This window comes from Athalia rosae, chromosome 2, assembly GCF_917208135.1.
Source record: "Athalia rosae chromosome 2, iyAthRosa1.1, whole genome shotgun sequence".
Classification (NCBI taxonomy): domain Eukaryota; kingdom Metazoa; phylum Arthropoda; class Insecta; order Hymenoptera; family Athaliidae; genus Athalia; species Athalia rosae.
The window spans coordinates 31,061,414-31,080,500 of record NC_064027.1 but is presented as its reverse complement, the minus strand read 5'-3'; the positions used below and the strand labels follow the sequence as shown (position 1 = coordinate 31,080,500).

The window sequence follows — 19,087 nt, the reverse complement described above, 5'->3', positions numbered from 1 at the left end:
CAGCATCGTAATAATATTGCATTCTTGGCTGTGGTAAAAATATAAGGTTCTTTTTTTAAACCGAGGTAAGATCCCTTGATCGGTTAACGATTGAGTCCCGTAAAAATAATATAAAGTTTCAAAATGTTTTCACGGACAACGCCGCGCGCGAATGAGCAAGTACGTATACGTAACAATAAAAAGGATTGTTCTGTAGAAAACAGCGCAGAAATTGGGAAGAGAATAAGAAATTAATGAACATTTCCGGGTGAATACGAAGATTAGGAATTGAATTTGCAAATAAGTAGTTCAAATTTTAATAATAGGTGTGAAATTGATAATAAGTTGTGACATATCTTCCTCAAACAATAACTGCTCTATAAATTTTGACGAAAATTCTTTTAGCATTTGAGTTTAACCAACTGTATGACTGAAAAAATCCTCAAGGACCTACATCAAAGTCTTCAAATAAATCTTACGAGATTCAAGAGAATTTTACTTATCGATGTTAGCTATCATATTTACGCTGAGAAATATGGATTATTCAACCAACAACTATTCAATTTCGTGTTATGTATTATACTTATTATTTATTGATTTCATAATATGAATAGTACAAAACCCATTAAGAGGTCGTTATTTATTAAATTCTTTTCCTTTTTTCCAGCTTACTGCGGCTTAATTGTTTGTTACATTTTGTACAACTTTGTGTGTGATTCATATGCATGGGATACACACAATATAATTATATTTATTATACATGTCACACATGCATACACACCTACGTGTGTGTATAACGAGATACATACAATACATACCCTTTACCACTATATGTACACACATTTTAGGATAAATGTATATGAATTTATACCTGTACATGTAGGTACGTATGTAATTATGTGAAATGAAATATGGTTAAATGCAGCAAAGTCGTCGTTGATTACGTTTGCAGAATCGTACAGGAATCTAATCATGTGTTATTTCTTTATGTTTCGTTTGATTTTTTTTCTGATTTTCAACCAAAAAAGGTTGCATAGAATGATACGTGACAGCTGTCGTCTTTCAAGCCTTTAATTATAAACATTATTTTCATTAGCGGTTTAAAATAAGCATTTCACCGTAATTGATAGTGAATAAAAACCGTCCGCATTCAATTATGTCACAATACACAGTGATCGATTGTTACGAAAATGAAATAATTTATAGTTTCCCAATGAAGCACATATTGGCCTTTCTCTCACTATTTTTTTCGCACCAACCTGCGACTATGGCACAACTTCAAATAATTCAACATCTTATTCCTTATAAATGGCTTTTTTCTCCATAAAATATTATTATTCATCACATTTGATTCTAGGTGTACATAATTTTGATCAATTTTGATCAGAAACCTAATTTAATTGATTCAGGCTTTGAACAAAAAACATGAATGGATAATAATGAACGAAATTGATCCAAATTGTCATGCCTCACTTGTTGACCTGATACGGCAAAGTATAAATACTTGTGAAGAAAGTTCAAACGGAAAACAACTGCTCATGAATCAATTATTTCACCCCTGAACTTGTCTAGTAATATTAAGATATTGTTACGAAAATGTAATGATTGAAAATCCAGTTTCATTTGTTTTCGGTTCTGAAAAAAATGTAGTAAAATTCTTAATATAAATTTTTGCGGTTTTTCGAAAAAAAATCATAATAATAATAGTAATTATAATAATAATAATAGTAGTGGTAGTCGTAATAGTAATACCAACAATAACATTAATAACGATGATAATCATCTTCGCGATCATGATATCGTCAGACCCATCGGACCTGTGCGTTTTACTGGCATTTTTTTTTCAAAAGTCATAATATTATTTCAACAGTTGATGTCATTATACTAGGAAATGCAAATATTATACTATATGTATGTATAGAAGTATTGCTTGGTATTGATCTCGATTTTTTAATTTTTATTATGTTTTCACATAATTATTGAGACCTCTCAATCATTTCAATGATGCTGGAAATATTTTAATATTTTCATCATTGGAAATAAGAACAAAGTGAAAATGAAGAATGTAGGCGATGCAAGGCGATGCTTTGTCTTTTTTCTCTAGTTTTCTGTTTCACATTTATGACCGGAATATCATCCTAAGATGATATACAGGTGGTAATAATAAATAACAATAAAAAAATAAATTTTACAATACAAGGAGAAATAAAAACTGAAAGTAAATAATTAAATCTGTACACGATCCCTGTAAGTTTTTCACATTAATTATAAAATTCATTTCGTCGCTGTCGTAGAGAATAAGAAAAAAAAGAGGATTAGAATCGCGTTTCCGCTCCAAATTGGAAAAGATCGGATTATTTACACGTACATCATAATTGTTTGAGCTTTGATTATACCCAGAGGTATAATTTTTGGTCAAGTGACTCGTGAAGTAAGAAAAGATTCGAGCAAGAAAAAATCACGACATCCAGTCGCGTTGATTTATTTTTGTATGCACAGATAATTTTAATTCGGTAAACGATCAAGGGGATCATATCTTGAATTCAGAATGAAAACTGATACATCGAACAACTTGTTGAGTTGCGGTGTTCGTAGCATATTCATCAGTTTAGAGAGCAATAGTTGATTTATGCATTTTATAGGTGGTTGTAGAAAAGTAAAAGACAAAAGAAGATAAAAAGAAAAATGTCTACTGGGACAGCGAATGCTAGACAATTGAATATGTACACTTATCAGAGAATTCTGAATATGATTACATTGCAAGGGAAAGATTCATTTATTTACAATAGGGTATGGTATAAGATCAATCGATTGCAAAAGAAGAAGAAAAGAAATTGCACGAAGTTTGATCGGTATAAAAATCCATAGGATAATACACATTATTTATGTACGTAAATAGTTATGTATTACTTGTCTGCTTTTTGGAAACAATGGCATATTTGTAAATAAATATAGCGTTAGTTACTGACCAGTTCGATTTGCCTGTATTTTTTACGCAGATTGCTAACAGAATCTTTGAATAGAACCGGATCCAATCTCATATTGGAGCGTAGCAACGGCATGTATCCAAAAACAGCGACAAAGGTGTTCATGCACGTTTGTCTTTGTATAAAATGGTCTGGATCATTCCATGGCGATCTGTAATGAAAAATTCAACGGTGTACCGGCGTTAATTTATTGTCAACATGAATACCAACGGACAAAGATTAGCAGATAATAAATATTGTCAATGATTCAGTTGATTGACGAAAAGTACGTTATTTGTTTCAATTATTACCTTATGCCAACTGTTGTGTCTTTGTAAAGCTTACGTTGAGTAACTTTTATCGGTGGACGCCTCGTGACGTGACTTACTAAAAAGTTCATCAATATATCTTCGCAATTCTGTGATTGTTCAACTGTTTTGTGGAGAGTAGAACTAAGATGCTCCGTATAAAGAGTATTATAATACCGGTGGTAAAATGCTGCACCTGTCAATATAATACTGTAATCGTTTGTCCATTTACTGGTGTAGCCCCAGGATCGCTGTAACAATTGAATGATATGAATCTTGAAGTTTGAAATGGAAATCACTGAGGGATCTACAAAATTGCAGGGCTGCAATTTGCAAGTTGCAATAACGACAGATGCAAATAAGTGAATTCTGGATCGATGATGCGCATCAGGAATTAGAATCTGTTTCTTGTTCTGTTTACCTTAGAGTCGTCCCAATAATGTGACCTTGCGGGATAACCGACAATCCTGTCGGGAAAGTAACGCCAAACGGTGAATGCGAAATCTATCTCGTCGCTGTTGAGAATTGCATCTTCGTCTAGAGATAGTACAGCGCTGGTTGTTATTAATTTATGAGGATAGAAACGATTTGATATTCCATCGGCAGATACGATATTTATCGATGCTTTTATACCCTGCCAACGAGGTCTTCTGGGTAATGGAATGTCTGTATTCCACATCAATATGATCTGAAATATTGAAACAATGAGAACCCGGGAATATCATTCAGCTCGTATCGCTTGTTTGTTTGTTTTGTTTTTTTTTTTTTTTTTTTTTTCTTCTCCCATCTCATTACAGGGGAACTCACCTTATCCAAGTATTTACTTCTAGCCACACTCCTTAAAAGACGGTAAAGAACTGCGGTGGATCCTAGCTGTGAGTATATTATGGCAGTAAACGTATTTCCAGGATCACAATTTGAGAAAGGAAGTTCTTGTCGACTATCGGTAAACTGAGGTAGCGTCACCAAAGCTCCAGGTCCTGAATTCCATACCGAACCTTCTCGCTTTCCCTCCCAAGGCAGTCTCTCTCGGAGTGTCTATGAATTGGAAAAATGATAATAGCTAGCTTTCAGCTAGGATAAAACGCATGAAATTTATTGAGTATCTGTCGAGTTAAACTCACCTCAAATACAGTGAAAATAATCTTTTCAATGGATGAAAAATAACGTTCCCACAAAAACTGCGTCTGCTGCCTGAACTTCAAGACTTCTGTATTAGAAACCGACCGCACAATATCAGGAATCTGTAAATGAATGATTCGAATAACACCGATGTCATGAATATTTCAAAATGTAAACCAACCTGGAGTAGGAGACGCTCGTCCGAAAATATGACCGCCTGTTCCCAATCGATTTGTTCGTGAAATGGTAGGGCCCAACCGTTACTTAGAATTACTGGAATGCAGCCTGCCCTCAAAGCTTCTAAAAATCTAAAGCTGCCGAGTCGCCTTCCACGTGGTACTAGACAGAATGTAGAATTCATCAACAGGATCTCATAGTCGTACCTGTAACCCATATTATCACGTAACATTATTCTTTCTCAGCAAACTAGTGTTCGATAAACTAACCACGGAACTCACATATCATACTCCTGGTTATCCTGCTGACAATGCTCGTCTTGTAATTCCCTCCAAGACTTCCCATGTCTACATGTCGTTACAAACACTAAATCCTTTCCATTGTGAAGATGATAAAGTGCGTTTCGTGTTTCAGATCCAATGCCATGTACATATCGCTTTCCTTTGAAAGCTGCGACATATTTTTTATTGCTAGGGAAATGATTTTCTGGAGCCTGACCTGGTTCTCCTCCTCTTTCAGGATGCTGTTTACCGAACAGTGGAATTGATATGTCAAAATTTGGACGCAGTTTGAATTGAGACATACTCGCTTTAGCTAAAATTGCATAGCCGAGATCAAAGCTTAATGATTCCTCGGCATAATCGGGCCAAGTTCCTGAATATAGATTAAAAATTAAATGATTCCTTCCATTGTTCCAATGAGGCAGACGCAGAAGTTTGGACGGAAGATTATGTGCAAATTCTGTGGATAATGGATCTCTGTCAAGGGTATCGAGACCCAGGACAAAAATACAGGCTCGTGAAGGATCTGTTGTATAATAACGAGACTCCGTGATCACGTTCAATATTTTCTGATAAAGAGGACTTATCATGTCTTCTACCGGATAAACATAAACGGTGAATCCTTGCTTGCATTTTGTGTAATCGAAGCACGTTTCCATGCGACAATGTTTTGGATTATGTGATGCGAGGAGTAAGCTGCTGATTCCTGTGTTTTTCAAGTCTTTGTCATAAAACTCTTCGTTTAAAGTTAAGTACGAAGGTAACCTTTCGTAGGGTTGCTGTTTCCGAACAGCAGCCCATCCTTCACTTTTTAACCGATATCCACCAAAGTAACAATAAGCAAGAAAAGCGCAAGTCACAAATAACAATAAATACCGTTTCTTTGCTTGCATTATTAACGTACTCACAATAATGATTTCTGTAACTGCATTTCAGACTGTCTATATCTCACCTTTACAAAAATGAAAATTAAAAATAGCTATTATCACTACACATTTACCAAGAACAGGTAAACACAGACCGTAAGCTGTTAGAAGTTGCTGAAATGAAGAAGAGAAATTTGTCCCAATTAATTCTAATAATCAAGTGTTGTAATTCATCGACACTCAATGAATACAATTAATATTCGATAGAATATCCAGCTTACCTGTCATTTGATATCAAAGATTCATTCTAGTCTTTGAATTAGATTTGTCTCTGTTAGATTGACTAGACTAACTTAGTTTCAAACAACTTAATTCTGGAGAATTCATCGGTATGATGTTTCCGGCATTCCTGCAAACATAAATCAAAGTTGTGCTTTAATTACTGTAATCCGACAGATATAGAAACGTTAAAACGCTACACAGTTGCATCAATAGAAGTTGATTGCCGTGCCTTTGAATCACCTATAGAGTCGAAAGGATGAGTAGGACCTCGGGATTGAAACGCAGCTCATTTTGCAATAAACAGAATCAGATGCAGTCGGTTGTATCGAAGACATTAATGTACTGGACGAAAGTTGGTTATTCTGTCAATTAATGATACCGATAAGTCATAGCAGGTACCTCGAGATTGTTTAAACATTTCATCGAGCACTTTTCCAAAATTGAGGTAGTCCAAGTTTAGATTTAAGGTTAAATAGTTTTTAGATAACTGAATAACTCCCTGATTACGATTATGTCAACTAATTTGATAACATATAACACCTATTAAATATGACACATTTTAAAAAGAAACAACAGAATCATAGGTTAGTTTTCCAAATATGGTAATATCACTGATCACAGCAGAGGATTCATAGGATCCGTTTGGCCCACGAATAACTGTTTCCTAATTTTAAACGGAGTAAAAAGATCACAGTTTCAAATGAATTAAAAGATATAATGAATTTAACGATACAATATTTATTAGTTATGCAATTTTGATCGGATTTTTAGAGGCTCAAAATTACTAGCTGCCTAAATAATTACGTCGATCCGAGATAAGCAGTAGTTCAACAATGAGTTCAGCACATGATGCACCGATACGTAATTATTAAGCGCTGGAACGACTTTATTTTCAATTCTCACACTCCTAAGTATGTGAAAATAGGATTTTTTTCTAAACAGGAAGGACAACCGAACCGTCAACCTCCAATCAGTGCTATCCACTGTACAAAATTTTTGTTCACTGCACAGGGAATCTATTTGTACGTATGTATGTACAGGATCTTCAGTCAACGTTTGCACATCGAACCCATCAGCCCCCAAAAGTCAAGCTATGGGGCGCGTATTATTCAAATCTTCAAACTAACAAAAAAGTAAAAATAGAACGCCTCAATCGTTGTCAACGCCTCAAATATAGCATTATACGCTGGATTAATGATATAAAGTATGTTATTCCAAACTCGATAAAAATTATTCGAAAAATAAATAAATTTTTAAAGAAACCCCAAGGAACTGACCAACGATAAATAAATATTACCGTTTTGCGCATGACTCTCTTAAACTCATAAATATGGATTGGAAAATGTTTATAATTTTTGGTCAATAAAATGAAAGCGTGACTTTTATGTGTCAGTAGCTAACAATCAGGCTATTGATTGCCTTGTAATACCCATAGCTAGTCGGGTGTTAAAGTGGCTTAAAGTCATACGTCGTAATAGTCGAATTCTCACCGAGAACAACAAAAAATAAAAGAGACGTTATGAAAAAAATTAAAATCACTTCAAAACCTAATAAAGATTCTGATGCAAGTCCGAGAAAAAATCTCACAGCTTGGGGAATCTTCGTTGATGTTTATAACGAATTTGCAGCCGAAACTTCAATTCATGGTTTAAAATATACGACTCAACGAAGATCAAAAATTGATGGGTACGTCATAATCAGCACTTATGATCAATCGAGAATTAATCATTCGTTTGACAATATGATCCTTGAGGTCGTCAAAATTAAGGTCGCTACAAGCATGTTCAAATCTTTGAGAGGCACTCAATAATAGGCTTGAAATTGAAATCAACGCCTGCTTTCCCTCGAGATTCTGGCTGATTGAATTCGAAATGCACTTCACTGATCTTGAGGGTTTCATGAACCCTGAGTGCAGATGTGCCCCGTCGTCAGTTAAAAAGTTCCACATGGTGAACAGACGAGAGACATTTATAATACATACTGTAGGCTTTATTTCTTTTCAGAGATGATAAGAAAATAAAACATGACACCATTCATTTTTTTCCACATAAATACATGCAGTTAAAATATATTGAGGCTTGATAACTCACCAATAATTGCAAAAAAAGACTATCTGCATACGCCAATTTACAGTAAAGTTTGCTGACTAGATAGACAAACTCTTAGATAGGATAATATATTTTGATTAACACAAAGTGACGCAAGATTTTCCTTCTTAGTATTCTTATCAATTCTTGGTACGTGTAAAGAAAGTAATTGGCTTACTTTATTGGTCATGAGGTTCCATAGTCCATGTTAAAATTAATTAGCCAGTTAATTTTTTATCAGTATGAATGGAAAATAAATAAAATGGCCAATCCATTTACAGAGAGACAGTCGTTAATATGTGTATCGCAATTCTAATTCAGAGTTTAAACTATGTTCTGGCACTCGTTGAATCCCTAGACTCTAGAGATAAAAAATTATCAATGTCAAGGTCCAATGGCAATAATGAGATAACATAAATTATCGGATCACCTAAATCATCATTATTGGAAATAATTAGAATCACAATTAGTAGCAAGTCCGGATTATGATTTATGATTATGTATTACATTCATCAAATTTTTTTTCAGATTTATATGGTTGACAATTGTCGTTATATCGATAGTATCGGCAGGTCTTTTGGCCAGTCAATTTTACGAAAGACATCGAGCTGCTGGTATGAGAACGACAGTTGTGAGCACACAGTTTCCAGCATGGGAGTTGAAACTTCCAGCAGTGACTTTGTGCCACGGTACAATGGCAAGAATGGAAAAGCTGAATCTTTTTCTTGACGCACGGGATACGTGAGCAAATATTTTTGTATCATTGAATATCCATAGGTCTAAACAATCGAACCATTCAGTAGTATTTGCCCAAAAATTTCAGCATATTACCTCGTGGCCTTTCACGTCTTGATTTGGAGGAGGCGTTAAGTCATCTCCGGGAGACAATCGAGCCTACGAATCGTTTTCCAGTTCGAGTAAACTTAATACACAAACTTATCAACGCAAACAGTATGACGGTCCATCAATTTTTGGAAAAAGTTGGACCAAACTGTACGGAGTATTTGATTATGTGTAAAAGGGGAGATCGGGAAGAGCCCTGTGAAACTCTGATGTTACCATCCCTTACACCTTATGGATTATGCTGCTCTTTCAATTATCATTTGGCATCGAGTAACGATCCGCTAGAAACTAAGAGGTGTGAACATATTATGTTCTCTGTATTGAAGCAAAGATGTCATTCAGTTTATAAACCTGAACGAATATCAATATTTAAATATCATTTCAGGGGAAAAGATGATGAGATTATCTATCACTCGGTGACTTATGGTTCTCGTTTCGCGTTATCATTTCTCATAAATCCTTTCCTAGAAGATAGAATATCATCGACATTTTACGGTGATGGGATTAAAGTCCTCATTCACGAATCTCGTACATACCCTGGATCGGCTGCTTGGGAATTTATTGCGCCAACCGGCCATGAGACGATAGCAAATATACTAGGTAATCGTCTTGTGAGCAGCAACGAGGTACTGAATCTAGGCGAAAATGTAAGAAGTTGCATAAATACAGCAAACCTAGTACAACCTTATCGTGCGAATAATTGTTATGCCACGTGTCGTGATGAGGCTATAAAAAAGGCATGTCGTTGCCTACCATTCTTTTCTTACTCAAGCGATTTGGGAAAAATACGTCAATGCGATTTCACCAAAACTGCTTGCTTGGCCAGAAATTTTATGAGCTCGAATTCCCTCAAACTTGAAGATCCAGAGTGCGGATGCTCGCCAGAATGCGAGCAAACTACTTACTCGGTCGCTACGACAACGATCCCCCTTAACGCGGCGCAATTTGCAGTTGCGCCAATTTAGTAAGTAAAAATTGATCAACTCTCTGTCTAATGCCACCCACGGTTCTCAGCCCGTTTCACAATGAACACGATTTGAGACTACGAAAGTTCCAACCACAAACAACGTTTCGATTTGCAATAACATCAATAACTTTTTATTATCACTCACCCAACAGCAATGAAACTAAGCGATTTCCGCAAGCGACTGCCTTGCATATAACTCTTTCCTCTCAAGTCATGACCTTACAACGTCGAGATGTGGTACAATCTTGGATTAATTTGCTCTGTAAGTACCTGAAAAATATCGCGTACAGCAAAGTTTTGTTGTCAATGACAATTGAGAATTGTTTGGCACTATTCTCAACACAATATTTCATGTAACTCTAGCCAGAATTGAATTTCCAGCATCTTTAGGGGGTGTATTCAGCTTGTTTTTGGGCTGCAGTTTCATCTCACTTATAGAGATAATATACTTCTTCTGCATATGTCTGCCAAGTAAGTTAACGATGAGATTTTTCAAGAAGTGTGACCCTGTTTCCAATTCCAATGGGTAATCTCTTATCATTTATTCAAAGTTTGTGAAAAATATCATGAAGATGATTTTGAGGAACAATAACAATGCAAAAGTGTCTGTAACTAATTGTCTCTTCGTTTAGTGGAAATCGTAATTTTTAGCCTTTGAAATTATTTCCATTTCACTCAACACCTGAACTTCTGAAATATACTATTTCACCTTGTGAAACTGTTAGCATATTGAATACAAATATTGCGGAAACCGGCCAGAAACGATTGTGACCCTTTGCCCCAGAAAAAAACATATTATTCATCACCTCAACTTCATCAAACCGAAAACAGCTTTATCCCAAATTCTTTTACGATGTTATCGCGGTTTTAAATAAAGAATGCATTCTATGATTGGAGAGTTCTTTCTTTATATTTATTATTTTTCATTATCATTCGAACAGGAAAGTAAAAAGGATTGGAAGTAGTTGATATGTTATACAAAAAAATTCCTATTAGATACAGACCGACGAGTTGTTTTCTTTACTTTTCTCTTCACCGACAACAATCGTTCATAAGCGAAATAACAAGCCGAGGGGATATTGTTGTGTTTTGCGTACGTAGTTTGAAATTGGTCAACTGTTAGTTGTTACCCATTCGTATTATTTATCATTCTTTAAATTCACGGATTTCTGTCATCTAATTTAATTTAACTTTTTTTTTATATATTTACTCGATGATCCGTTTAAACTTTGAATTGAAATCCAAGGGCTTGTACGATAAACGATAAAATATCCGTGCTCTCCTCGATCTGTGAATGGAAAATAGAATGAATAAAAAACAAGAAAAATATTCATTTAATAAAAATCTGTAACTTTGAAAGCTACGCGAGATTGAAAAATAATTAAATATTAATACGATGAGATGACTTACAAGTTTTGCAGTCGGTTTTCCTCCTCCGTGTCCAGCCTTGGTTTCTATTCTTGCAAGAATAGGATTCTTTTGGTGAGGTAATTTTCCAAGCTTATGTTGAAGAGTCGCAATCAATTTCAAGCTGTGCAATGGAACAACTCTATCGTCGTGGTCTGCGGTGAGTAATAAAGTTGCAGGATATTGATGCTTGCCATCAGGATTTACGTTATGTATCGGCGAATACTTGAGTAAGTTAGCTACGTGCTTTTCATCATCCGAACTGCCGTAGTCTGAGACCCATGCATAACCAATTGTAAATTTATGAAAACGCAGCATATCCATAACGCTGTAAAAATTATTTCTCTTCAACATTTAGCTTCGAAATGGAATATTCCAAATTCAATAAGAAATAGCACACACCCCACTTGTGCTATAGCTGCACCAAACAAATCAGGTCTCTGATTTATACACGCTGCAACTAAAAGTCCTCCGTTACTGCCTCCTTGAATTGTGAGTCTCTTCGAAGTAGTATAACCGTTATCTACAAGGTACTGTGCTGCGGCTTGAAAATCATCAAACACGTTTTGTTTGTTGAGAAAACGTCCCGCGTTGTGCCATTTCTCGCCGTATTCTCTGTGAACAACCAAACAACAAGACTCTCACGGTATAATCATCGAAACACTCTATTGTTATTTGAGTTTTTTTCAAAAACAAATCTTGAAAAGACAGATCCAAAATTCATTTAACTCACCCGCCACCTCTGATATTCGGAATTGCAAGCACCCCGTTCAAGTGTTGAACAAAAACAAGCCGGGTAACGCTAAAAGTTGGTTGAATGCTCACGTTAAATCCTCCGTATCCATAGAGGAGGGCCGGCATCGAGCCATCCAGAACAGCACTCTAGAAAATTTTGCATTTGCAACCCTTCAGAAATATTAGGAGAGAAAACAGAAAAAAAAAGATCGTACCTTTTGCATAACGATGAACATAGGCACTTTGGTTCCATCTTTGCTTGTATAAAAAACTTGTTTGGTCTGATACAATCCTGGGTCGAAGTTGTTTACTTTTATCTCACGATGTATCTGAAATTACAAAGAGTGTATTAATGTATGGATGATTTTTATTTTGACATTGTGATATAAGACAGCTCACCTTGGGCTCTGTAATTTCCTTCAAATCGGTAGTATAAATAATCCCAGGAGTGAGAAAACTGGTAAACTGGTAGAATATCTCTGAGTATTTTTTATCACCAGAAAATCCTACGATTGTACCTACATCGATTGGAAGAGTACGGAGAAGTTGACCAGTTTCTAAGGAATATACTTGAAGAACATTCTGCGAACAAACTCAATGTTTTAGCTTTGAAGTTTCCAATCGACTTCAACTCATATAACTACCTTTACATCCTCGATGTAACATGCGACAAATTTATTTCCGTCAACGGCGGTAGCCCAGTCTAACACGTTGCGCGGATGCTCAGGCAATAGTTCACCCCATTTAGATTGCTCCCAGTTTCTGAGGTCAATCGTTATCAATTTGTAATTTGGAGCACTTTTGTTTGTACGAAATACTGCTTTTGATCCAATGTTGGTCACATACTATCGCAGAAATAATCATAATATTAAAACAGAGATATAAACATCCAAAATAGCCAGTAGTGTGTCGGTATATTTAAATAAAGTGAGTCTGGATGTGAAAAAAGCCGCTGCGGGCAAATGATTGAGATGTGACAAAGAAAAAAAAAAATTGTACTAACTTCATAATCGGCTTCCAGTTTGTTGACAACTTCAGTGAGCGGTAATTTTCCATCTATTTTAATGCCTGGCTTGAGCTCTGAGAAATATACCAAATTATCTCTACAATCTTTCAGAGGCATAACAATCAACCAGTTGCCACAATCAGTGACTTGCGCTCCGCTGTAAATTCAAATAATATCATTTGTTATCATCGTGATAGATAAGAGCAAGATATAAATCTCACAGAAAGTAAATTTTTTTGATCCCCTTCAGTAATAACTTTTCATAACACAAAACAAACAAAATTAAATGCTCACATCCTCCATAAGGGTTGCTCGGGAAACTCTACAACCAGAACATCCTCAGACTGTGGCGTACCTATGCGATGATAATAAAGTTTTTGATGTTCGTTGCCCTGGACTTCGGAACCATCAGTTTTTCCCTTTTGATCGGGATAGCGACCGTAAAAAATTCCCAAGTTATCGTGTGTCCATGTTATTGGTGAGAATTTGACTTTTTCCAGAATCTCCGGATATTTTTCACCTATATCATAATCTCTCATGGTCAATACACAGATTTTTCTAATGTCTGATCAGGTCGAAAACAACTATTCATGATTTCATCTACTGTACCAGTAACTGCGTTGATGAAGTGAATGGTTATCCAGTCAGAACCACTGCTGGAAAGCCCGTAAGCAAAAACGCTACCATCCTCACTGAATTTACTACAACTTATTGCGACTGTTCCATCATCGGAAAGGGTGTTAGGATCTAAAAAAACGCTTGGTTCTTCATTTAACGAGGATTGCACATATAAGACACTGTAATAGAAAAAAGAGAAATAATGATAGCAAATTCGAAAATTAACCAATGAAATTCAGTTAAGATCGCAAAGTCTCTATTTGCAATTGTATGAAACATTACAGGCTCGAGAAATGATATCCAACTTGAAGACAGATAAGATATCGCTTTGTAAAATAGAGGCACGTGATAACGACGTGTTGCGAGTGTCATCCAAGTCGTATTATATTACAAACAACGAAAGAAAAAAAAGTCAAAAAAGACCAATCGATACAAACCTCTGATTCTGCAAGCCAGAATTTTTATAAAAGTAGTAGTTCTCTCCATGCTTGACAGGGCAGGAATACTTTGGAAAATCCCATAGCTGTTTCAGGCGCATGTGAATTTTATCACGTACAGGACAATTCTCTAAGTACGGTGCAGTTATTGCATTCTGAGCATCGACAAATGATTTAGTTTCCTCGGAATCTGGATCTTCCAGCCATCGGTATGGATCTGCTACCTGGATATTAAAATTTAACTCCGTTTATGTTGGTTCAAACATGGGATAAAGATCGGGATGAGTTGCAATGAACGATGATACCTTGATTCCATGATAATTGTCAACAATAGTTTCGTCGCGTCGGGCATCTGGGTACACGAATTTCGTCATAATCTCACTTGTATTCGAGCAAGACTTTACCGCGGGTTTTCTGACCTGTTGAATAGCAGAAATCCAATGAGCGTTTTTTTTAGGTTATGTTTCCACGTAGGTTTGCAACCGTTGGAGTGCTTTCAAATAAAACGGTTGATTTTACCGTATCAGTTGATATAGTAGAAGCTGACGGAAAGTAATTAGAGCCAATCGTGGAGCCAATTAAGGAGTCTCCTTGAACTTTTACTCTTATACGATTCTTGAAAAGAACTCGACTAGACGGCAACAAACATTTCAAACCATTTGACATAAGCAAGACGACCATTGTGGTCCTCTGCCTGGCATGCCTAGGATAAAACTAATAAGCTTTCACCGGACTGCCAAAATTATTATTCGGGTTTTTAAATTTGTTCAACGATTAGAAGGTACCAAGGACTCGAACGATCCAACAATTACAGCATTTGGTGAAAATTGAACAATGAGAAATACTCGTCTCTCACCTGTCACTTTCCCCGGTGATCAGTTATCTCACTGATATGATATCTCACAATCGGTGCGGATAAATCGATACTCAAAAGATTCCAACGACTTGACGAAACGAACCTCCAACACCTCCGATCGTTGACTGAGGATCCTCCGATTCATGTAAACATGGCTTTCACCGTTTCTTTTGCCTCGCAACTCGTGACGGCATTCATACGTGCAGTCGATAATAGCATCGGTTAAGTACCTTTTGATATTACGTAACACGTGATTGGGCAAATACAACGAATTAGTTCACCGCAGTTCACCCGATGTAATACACGGTATGTATTGATTGTCCTAATTGCCGGTAATTAAACAAATCTAAAACCTTTTCTTGAATTCCCCGGGGGCATTTTATTTCCACAGTTTCTCAAAGAAGGACGACGTAGTTGAATCCTATTTAAGCTTCGGTCGGGTGGTTCATAGTTTATTATTTTGAATTGATATAATTTTCATGCCTCGGCAGATAATCTCGTCCGTACTAAATTACTTAGTTAGCAGATGTTACGGCAGGGAAAAAAACTTATTATCTATTTCCATTACAGCGTTTTTACAATCATCCTACCACCTTCTATCTCCTCTCCCGCAAGGAGCGCTCCCGATGTATGTTTGCGCGTCGTCTGCATGCTTAGTGGTTTCATCGGTAGGGGATCGTCTGCTGAAAAAACGCTGACAAATGACGGCGCATCACGAGCTTGCGCAAAAACTACACGCGCAGATCAGCTGTACTTTGCGCTTTCGCCTTTCTGCTATGTCAGATCACTGAACAGTGTGTCAGATATTTTGTGATAACCTCTGTTCAAGCTCCTCCCATGTGACAGGTTGATATAATGAGAAAATTTAGAGTCAAGTGTACAGAGTAACGTCACAGTTAGAACGGTACATTTCGAGTAACCGAGTAGCTTCTTTTAACGTAATAAAGCCAACGTGCGTCTGGAAGAGGTGCCTACGGGGAGTTATTACACTTAGAATATCAAAGAATCTTTTACCAGATCCTAAACTTAGGCTTAATAACCCCAACCCAAGGGTTTCCATAATCACATTAATCAAAGAAGTCTTTTAGCTTCTTTGCTTTTCACCTTCGATCTGTCAGCACACGGAGGAATGCAAAAGGATTGCCGGGATTGTTTGGGTATCAGATACCGTATCAATACTTTGGATCAAACCTGGAAGTGGCTGCATCAGACCATCGCCCTGCATAATTACCTTATCGCTATAACAGCTAGCCAGTCGGACGTGGTGCACGTGTCTTTTAGGTGTTAGGTCTACGCAATCATCACCGCATCCATATACATCTGCGTGGACCTTGATTCATCATTGTGGACCATCAAATCATAGGCTCATTAGCCCATTTTAAAGACTAGTTGACCTAAATTACAAAGACTGACTAATAAAACTCAAGTGGGAACAATTATAAAAATATAATCAAGTTCACATTAATTGGGTATAAATATAAGGTAATGAACTAAAATCATCTTAACAAAAATAAAAAAATAAATATGAGTTTAATCGTCAAGAGCATAGCCAGTGCAAAGTTGGTCCGATTTGCCAAAGGTATGGCTAAACTCTGCCATTCTTCTTCTCGCCTGGCTTCGAGTCAATCTGTGAAAGATATTCATGAAGATGCAATAACAAAGTCTGTATATATCTCCCAGTCGACTGATATCTACACAAATCTAGCACTGGAGGATTGGTTTTACCGTAACTATGATTTTACAAACAATCATATCCTGTTACTCTGGAGAAACGAACCTTGCGTTGTGATAGGAAGGCATCAAAATCCTTGGCTTGAATCTAATACAGCTGCAATTAAGGGAAATGGGATTGCATTGGCAAGACGCAACAGTGGAGGAGGAACTGTTTACCATGACTTGGGGAACCTGAATCTATCTTTCTTCACTCCGAAAGAACGCTATAATAGGCGATATAACTTGGATATAATTTGCCGAGCTTTATATAGACAATGGGGTGTCAAGGCTTGCGTAAATGAGAGAGAAGATATTGTCGTAGATGGCGAATTTAAGGTATCCTTTTAAAAAATAAAAAGACGACAAACAAAACGTCATGAGAATATTATCCGAGTTGAAGCATTTGTTGGGAACATCTTAATTTTATCATTCTTTAACTATTATAGCAGGTATCTGGAACAGCAGCCAAACTGGGACGTCCAAACGCTTACCACCATTGTACCCTACTGGTGAATGTGAATAAGCCTGATTTGAATGTAGCTCTCCAAAAGATAGAGGTAATTTTATAATAACAAGATAGAGTCATACATATTATTACCACAGATTAGAAATTTTGAAAAAAAAGTTGGCTCCTGCAGCGCAGTGGTCTACTTATAAAGAACATTATAAAAAACACATACGATTATCAATAAACTCTGACCCACTGATTACCATTTTATCATAACAACACAAAGTTGTTTTAGATTCCAGCAGCAATTGCTCGGTGTCTAAGTGTCTGCAGATATTATTTAGAGTAACAAACGATCTATGAGATGAAAAACGTTGTTGAGTTAACTCAAAGTTCGAAAATAACATCCATCGGCACGAATTTATTTCAGAAAATATCATCAAATAAAATTTAGTAAAGCTCCTGTCTAGACCTTATAAATTGTAGCTCGATGAAAAGAGGACAAATAAGAGCACTATTATATTTATCTTGTGGCCTTTACGCTATCTTATTATTCCTGTTTTAACTCGAGTTGAACAAACACGACAACGTCGTCGATCTTCTATCAACGACACATACGAAATCTAAAAAATACAAACGTAGCATAGTTAACAATCATTCACCTGATATCCATTTGTTCATCGTTTAGAATGGAATGAAAACAAACGCGACTGAATCCGTCCGCTCTGCTGTCAAGAACCTAACGGACATCAACTTGCATATTCATCCTGAAAATTTACTGAGTGCTGTAGGCTGGGAATATCTTCGAACACGAGCAATCACTCTTGAAGATGGAGGGCCGAATCTCATACAACAGCAAAGAGGATTCCAATTAATAAACCCCACCGAAGATTGGTTTCCAGGTGAAAATGAATGCTCAATATTTCAAATTTTTTTTTCGAAATCTGAACTTGTAGGAAACGATAAATTATTCAAAAATCGTTACCGTCGGTTGTATTTGAGGTAGCGGACCATGGTTCGTCCGAGAAGAAGTTTGCAAATCCCTTTTACTTCTGCAGGTATAACAGAGTTACGCAATGAATTTTCTTCCTGGGAATGGACGTACGGCAGATCACCAGACTTTACCGTAACCCGTCAATTAGAACTTGATTCAATTCATGGAGAGGTGCACGAATTGACTCTGACGTTGGATGTTATCAACGGTATGATAAAAGAAATCAAAATGAGTCTCCCATCCACGATGATGGCGGATAATTTTCGCAAAGACGCAAGCGTAGTAACAGATTTAAAGGGATCCCGATACTCCGAAGATATCATAACAAGGGTAGCCAGGGCTATCGGTTGTAAAAAAATAAGACAAATACCACAGACGATGAATATGAGCAACTTGGCTCACGTATCTCAATGACCGATCGACGATCACGCCGTTTAAAAATCAACCTATCAAATTCCAACTCGGTGATTGCTATCCACTTCATCGGCTGACAGTCATGAATTATCTTCAAAAATAGTGCGAGCTATTCCATCTACCGACAACAATGCATCCCATATTCTTTTAATTGCTGGTGAATTAATTTCAAACCACCTTGAATATTGATTTTCGATCGATGTGGAAAAATATTAATTTAAATTTGGCCTACGACACAAAAATAATCATGACCACAACAATGGCCATACAAATAACAATTTCGTTCTAGGGAAATTAAAAACAACACTAATCCGTGGACATTACGTAGGCACTAATATTTAGAAACATTTTAACAACAATAACAGATGAACAGATTTAACAGAATATAATAAAATAGAAAGAAATATCAAGTTTTCTGAATAAAATTAACTTATTCGCTTCTTTTTCTTAATTTCTTTTTTGATTGTTCAATAACCCATAAATATTCGGATAGGATTTGGCCGTAAGATTGTCTCTAAAAATGAGATATAACACAAGACACGTATTTAAATATAACGATGAGAATTGCAGAGGATTGTATC

At 36.3% G+C, this 19,087-nt stretch overlaps 4 protein-coding genes and 2 long non-coding RNA genes across 14 annotated transcripts; 4 read left to right on the top strand and 2 right to left on the bottom strand.

Moving 5' to 3' along the window:
- The first annotated feature begins 163 nt into the window (after positions 1 to 163).
- On the top strand, positions 164 to 1,350 carry LOC125499934. The gene is made up of 2 exons (XR_007277013.1): positions 164 to 305; positions 385 to 1,350. It is a non-coding gene; the product is annotated as an uncharacterized LOC125499934 (long non-coding RNA).
- LOC105688324 (exostosin-1) lies at positions 587 to 8,705 on the bottom strand. Of its 4 annotated transcripts, none has more exons than XM_012404502.3 (9): positions 8,247 to 8,705; positions 5,981 to 6,108; positions 4,834 to 5,873; positions 4,557 to 4,758; positions 4,378 to 4,497; positions 4,061 to 4,291; positions 3,675 to 3,941; positions 3,257 to 3,504; positions 587 to 3,117 (listed from the first exon to the last, which is right to left on the bottom strand). In XM_012404502.3, the coding sequence occupies exons 3-9, from the start codon at positions 5,724 to 5,726 to the stop codon at positions 2,937 to 2,939; spliced, it is 2,142 nt and encodes a 713-aa protein (XP_012259925.1). In that variant the 5' UTR covers positions 5,727 to 5,873; positions 5,981 to 6,108; positions 8,247 to 8,705; the 3' UTR covers positions 587 to 2,936. The 4 variants fall into 4 exon arrangements, with proteins under 4 accessions (XP_012259925.1, XP_012259927.1, XP_012259926.1 ...); XM_012404504.3 differs by lacking the exon at positions 8,247 to 8,705 and adding an exon at positions 8,072 to 8,195; XM_012404503.3 differs by lacking the exon at positions 8,247 to 8,705 and adding an exon at positions 6,222 to 6,945.
- LOC105688325 (sodium channel protein Nach-like) lies at positions 6,867 to 10,769 on the top strand. Of its 4 annotated transcripts, none has more exons than XM_048650309.1 (6): positions 6,867 to 7,185; positions 8,597 to 8,809; positions 8,892 to 9,206; positions 9,297 to 9,875; positions 10,031 to 10,140; positions 10,260 to 10,769. In XM_048650309.1, exons 1-6 carry the CDS (start codon positions 7,010 to 7,012, stop codon positions 10,406 to 10,408), a joined length of 1,542 nt encoding a protein of 513 aa, XP_048506266.1. In that variant the 5' UTR covers positions 6,867 to 7,009; the 3' UTR covers positions 10,409 to 10,769. The 4 variants fall into 4 exon arrangements, with proteins under 4 accessions (XP_048506266.1, XP_012259928.2, XP_048506268.1 ...); XM_012404505.3 differs by lacking the exon at positions 6,867 to 7,185 and adding an exon at positions 7,238 to 7,667; XM_048650311.1 differs by lacking the exon at positions 6,867 to 7,185 and adding an exon at positions 8,089 to 8,218.
- On the bottom strand, positions 10,765 to 15,236 carry LOC105688323 (prolyl endopeptidase). 2 transcript variants are annotated; one of them, XM_012404500.3, is made up of 13 exons: positions 14,938 to 15,236; positions 14,387 to 14,500; positions 14,082 to 14,305; positions 13,636 to 13,823; positions 13,321 to 13,546; positions 13,024 to 13,183; positions 12,665 to 12,865; positions 12,420 to 12,602; positions 12,236 to 12,349; positions 12,019 to 12,167; positions 11,688 to 11,900; positions 11,289 to 11,613; positions 10,765 to 11,166 (listed from the first exon to the last, which is right to left on the bottom strand). In XM_012404500.3, the coding sequence occupies exons 2-13, from the start codon at positions 14,453 to 14,455 to the stop codon at positions 11,101 to 11,103; spliced, it is 2,118 nt and encodes a 705-aa protein (XP_012259923.2). In that variant the 5' UTR covers positions 14,456 to 14,500; positions 14,938 to 15,236; the 3' UTR covers positions 10,765 to 11,100. The 2 variants fall into 2 exon arrangements, with proteins under 2 accessions (XP_012259923.2, XP_012259922.2); XM_012404499.3 differs by lacking the exon at positions 14,938 to 15,236 and adding an exon at positions 14,601 to 14,891.
- On the top strand, positions 15,102 to 15,976 carry LOC105688329. The gene is made up of 2 exons (XR_001103174.3): positions 15,102 to 15,243; positions 15,508 to 15,976. It is a non-coding gene; the product is annotated as an uncharacterized LOC105688329 (long non-coding RNA).
- A 244-nt stretch (positions 15,977 to 16,220) lies between these two features.
- LOC105688328 (lipoyltransferase 1, mitochondrial) lies at positions 16,221 to 18,957 on the top strand. 2 transcript variants are annotated; one of them, XM_012404511.3, is made up of 4 exons: positions 16,221 to 16,986; positions 17,100 to 17,207; positions 17,787 to 18,000; positions 18,157 to 18,957. In XM_012404511.3, the coding sequence occupies exons 1-4, from the start codon at positions 16,462 to 16,464 to the stop codon at positions 18,504 to 18,506; spliced, it is 1,197 nt and encodes a 398-aa protein (XP_012259934.2). In that variant the 5' UTR covers positions 16,221 to 16,461; the 3' UTR covers positions 18,507 to 18,957. The 2 variants fall into 2 exon arrangements, with proteins under 2 accessions (XP_012259934.2, XP_012259933.2); XM_012404510.3 differs by having other exon boundaries at positions 17,097 to 17,207.
- Positions 18,958 to 19,087: the final 130 nt, after the last annotated feature.

Bases quoted from the DNA above. Each gene is read 5' to 3' on its own strand.
- LOC105688324 (XM_012404502.3), bottom strand. From the start codon at position 5,726: ATGCAAGCAAAGAAACGGTATTTATTGTTATTTGTGACTTGCGCTTTT. The intron at 4,292-4,377 runs GTGAGTTTAACT...TCCAATTCATAG, and splicing joins TTATTTTCACTGTATTTGAG to ACACTCCGAGAGAGACTGCC. The intron at 3,505-3,674 runs GTAAACAGAACA...CAATTGTTACAG, and splicing joins ATTATTGGGACGACTCTAAG to CGATCCTGGGGCTACACCAG.
- LOC105688325 (XM_048650309.1), top strand. From the start codon at position 7,010: ATGTATGTACAGGATCTTCAGTCAACGTTTGCACATCGAACCCATCAG. The intron at 8,810-8,891 runs GTGAGCAAATAT...CAAAAATTTCAG, and splicing joins TTTCTTGACGCACGGGATAC to CATATTACCTCGTGGCCTTT. The intron at 10,141-10,259 runs GTAAGTACCTGA...TTGAATTTCCAG, and splicing joins ATCTTGGATTAATTTGCTCT to CATCTTTAGGGGGTGTATTC.
- LOC105688323 (XM_012404499.3), bottom strand. From the start codon at position 14,762: ATGGTCGTCTTGCTTATGTCAAATGGTTTGAAATGTTTGTTGCCGTCT. The intron at 14,306-14,386 runs GTATCATCGTTC...TTTAATATCCAG, and splicing joins ACAATTATCATGGAATCAAG to GTAGCAGATCCATACCGATG. The intron at 12,350-12,419 runs GTGAGCTGTCTT...TTGTAATTTCAG, and splicing joins AGGAAATTACAGAGCCCAAG to ATACATCGTGAGATAAAAGT.
- LOC105688328 (XM_012404510.3), top strand. From the start codon at position 16,462: ATGAGTTTAATCGTCAAGAGCATAGCCAGTGCAAAGTTGGTCCGATTT. The intron at 16,987-17,096 runs GTATCCTTTTAA...TAACTATTATAG, and splicing joins TCGTAGATGGCGAATTTAAG to CAGGTATCTGGAACAGCAGC. The intron at 17,208-17,786 runs GTAATTTTATAA...TTCATCGTTTAG, and splicing joins TAGCTCTCCAAAAGATAGAG to AATGGAATGAAAACAAACGC.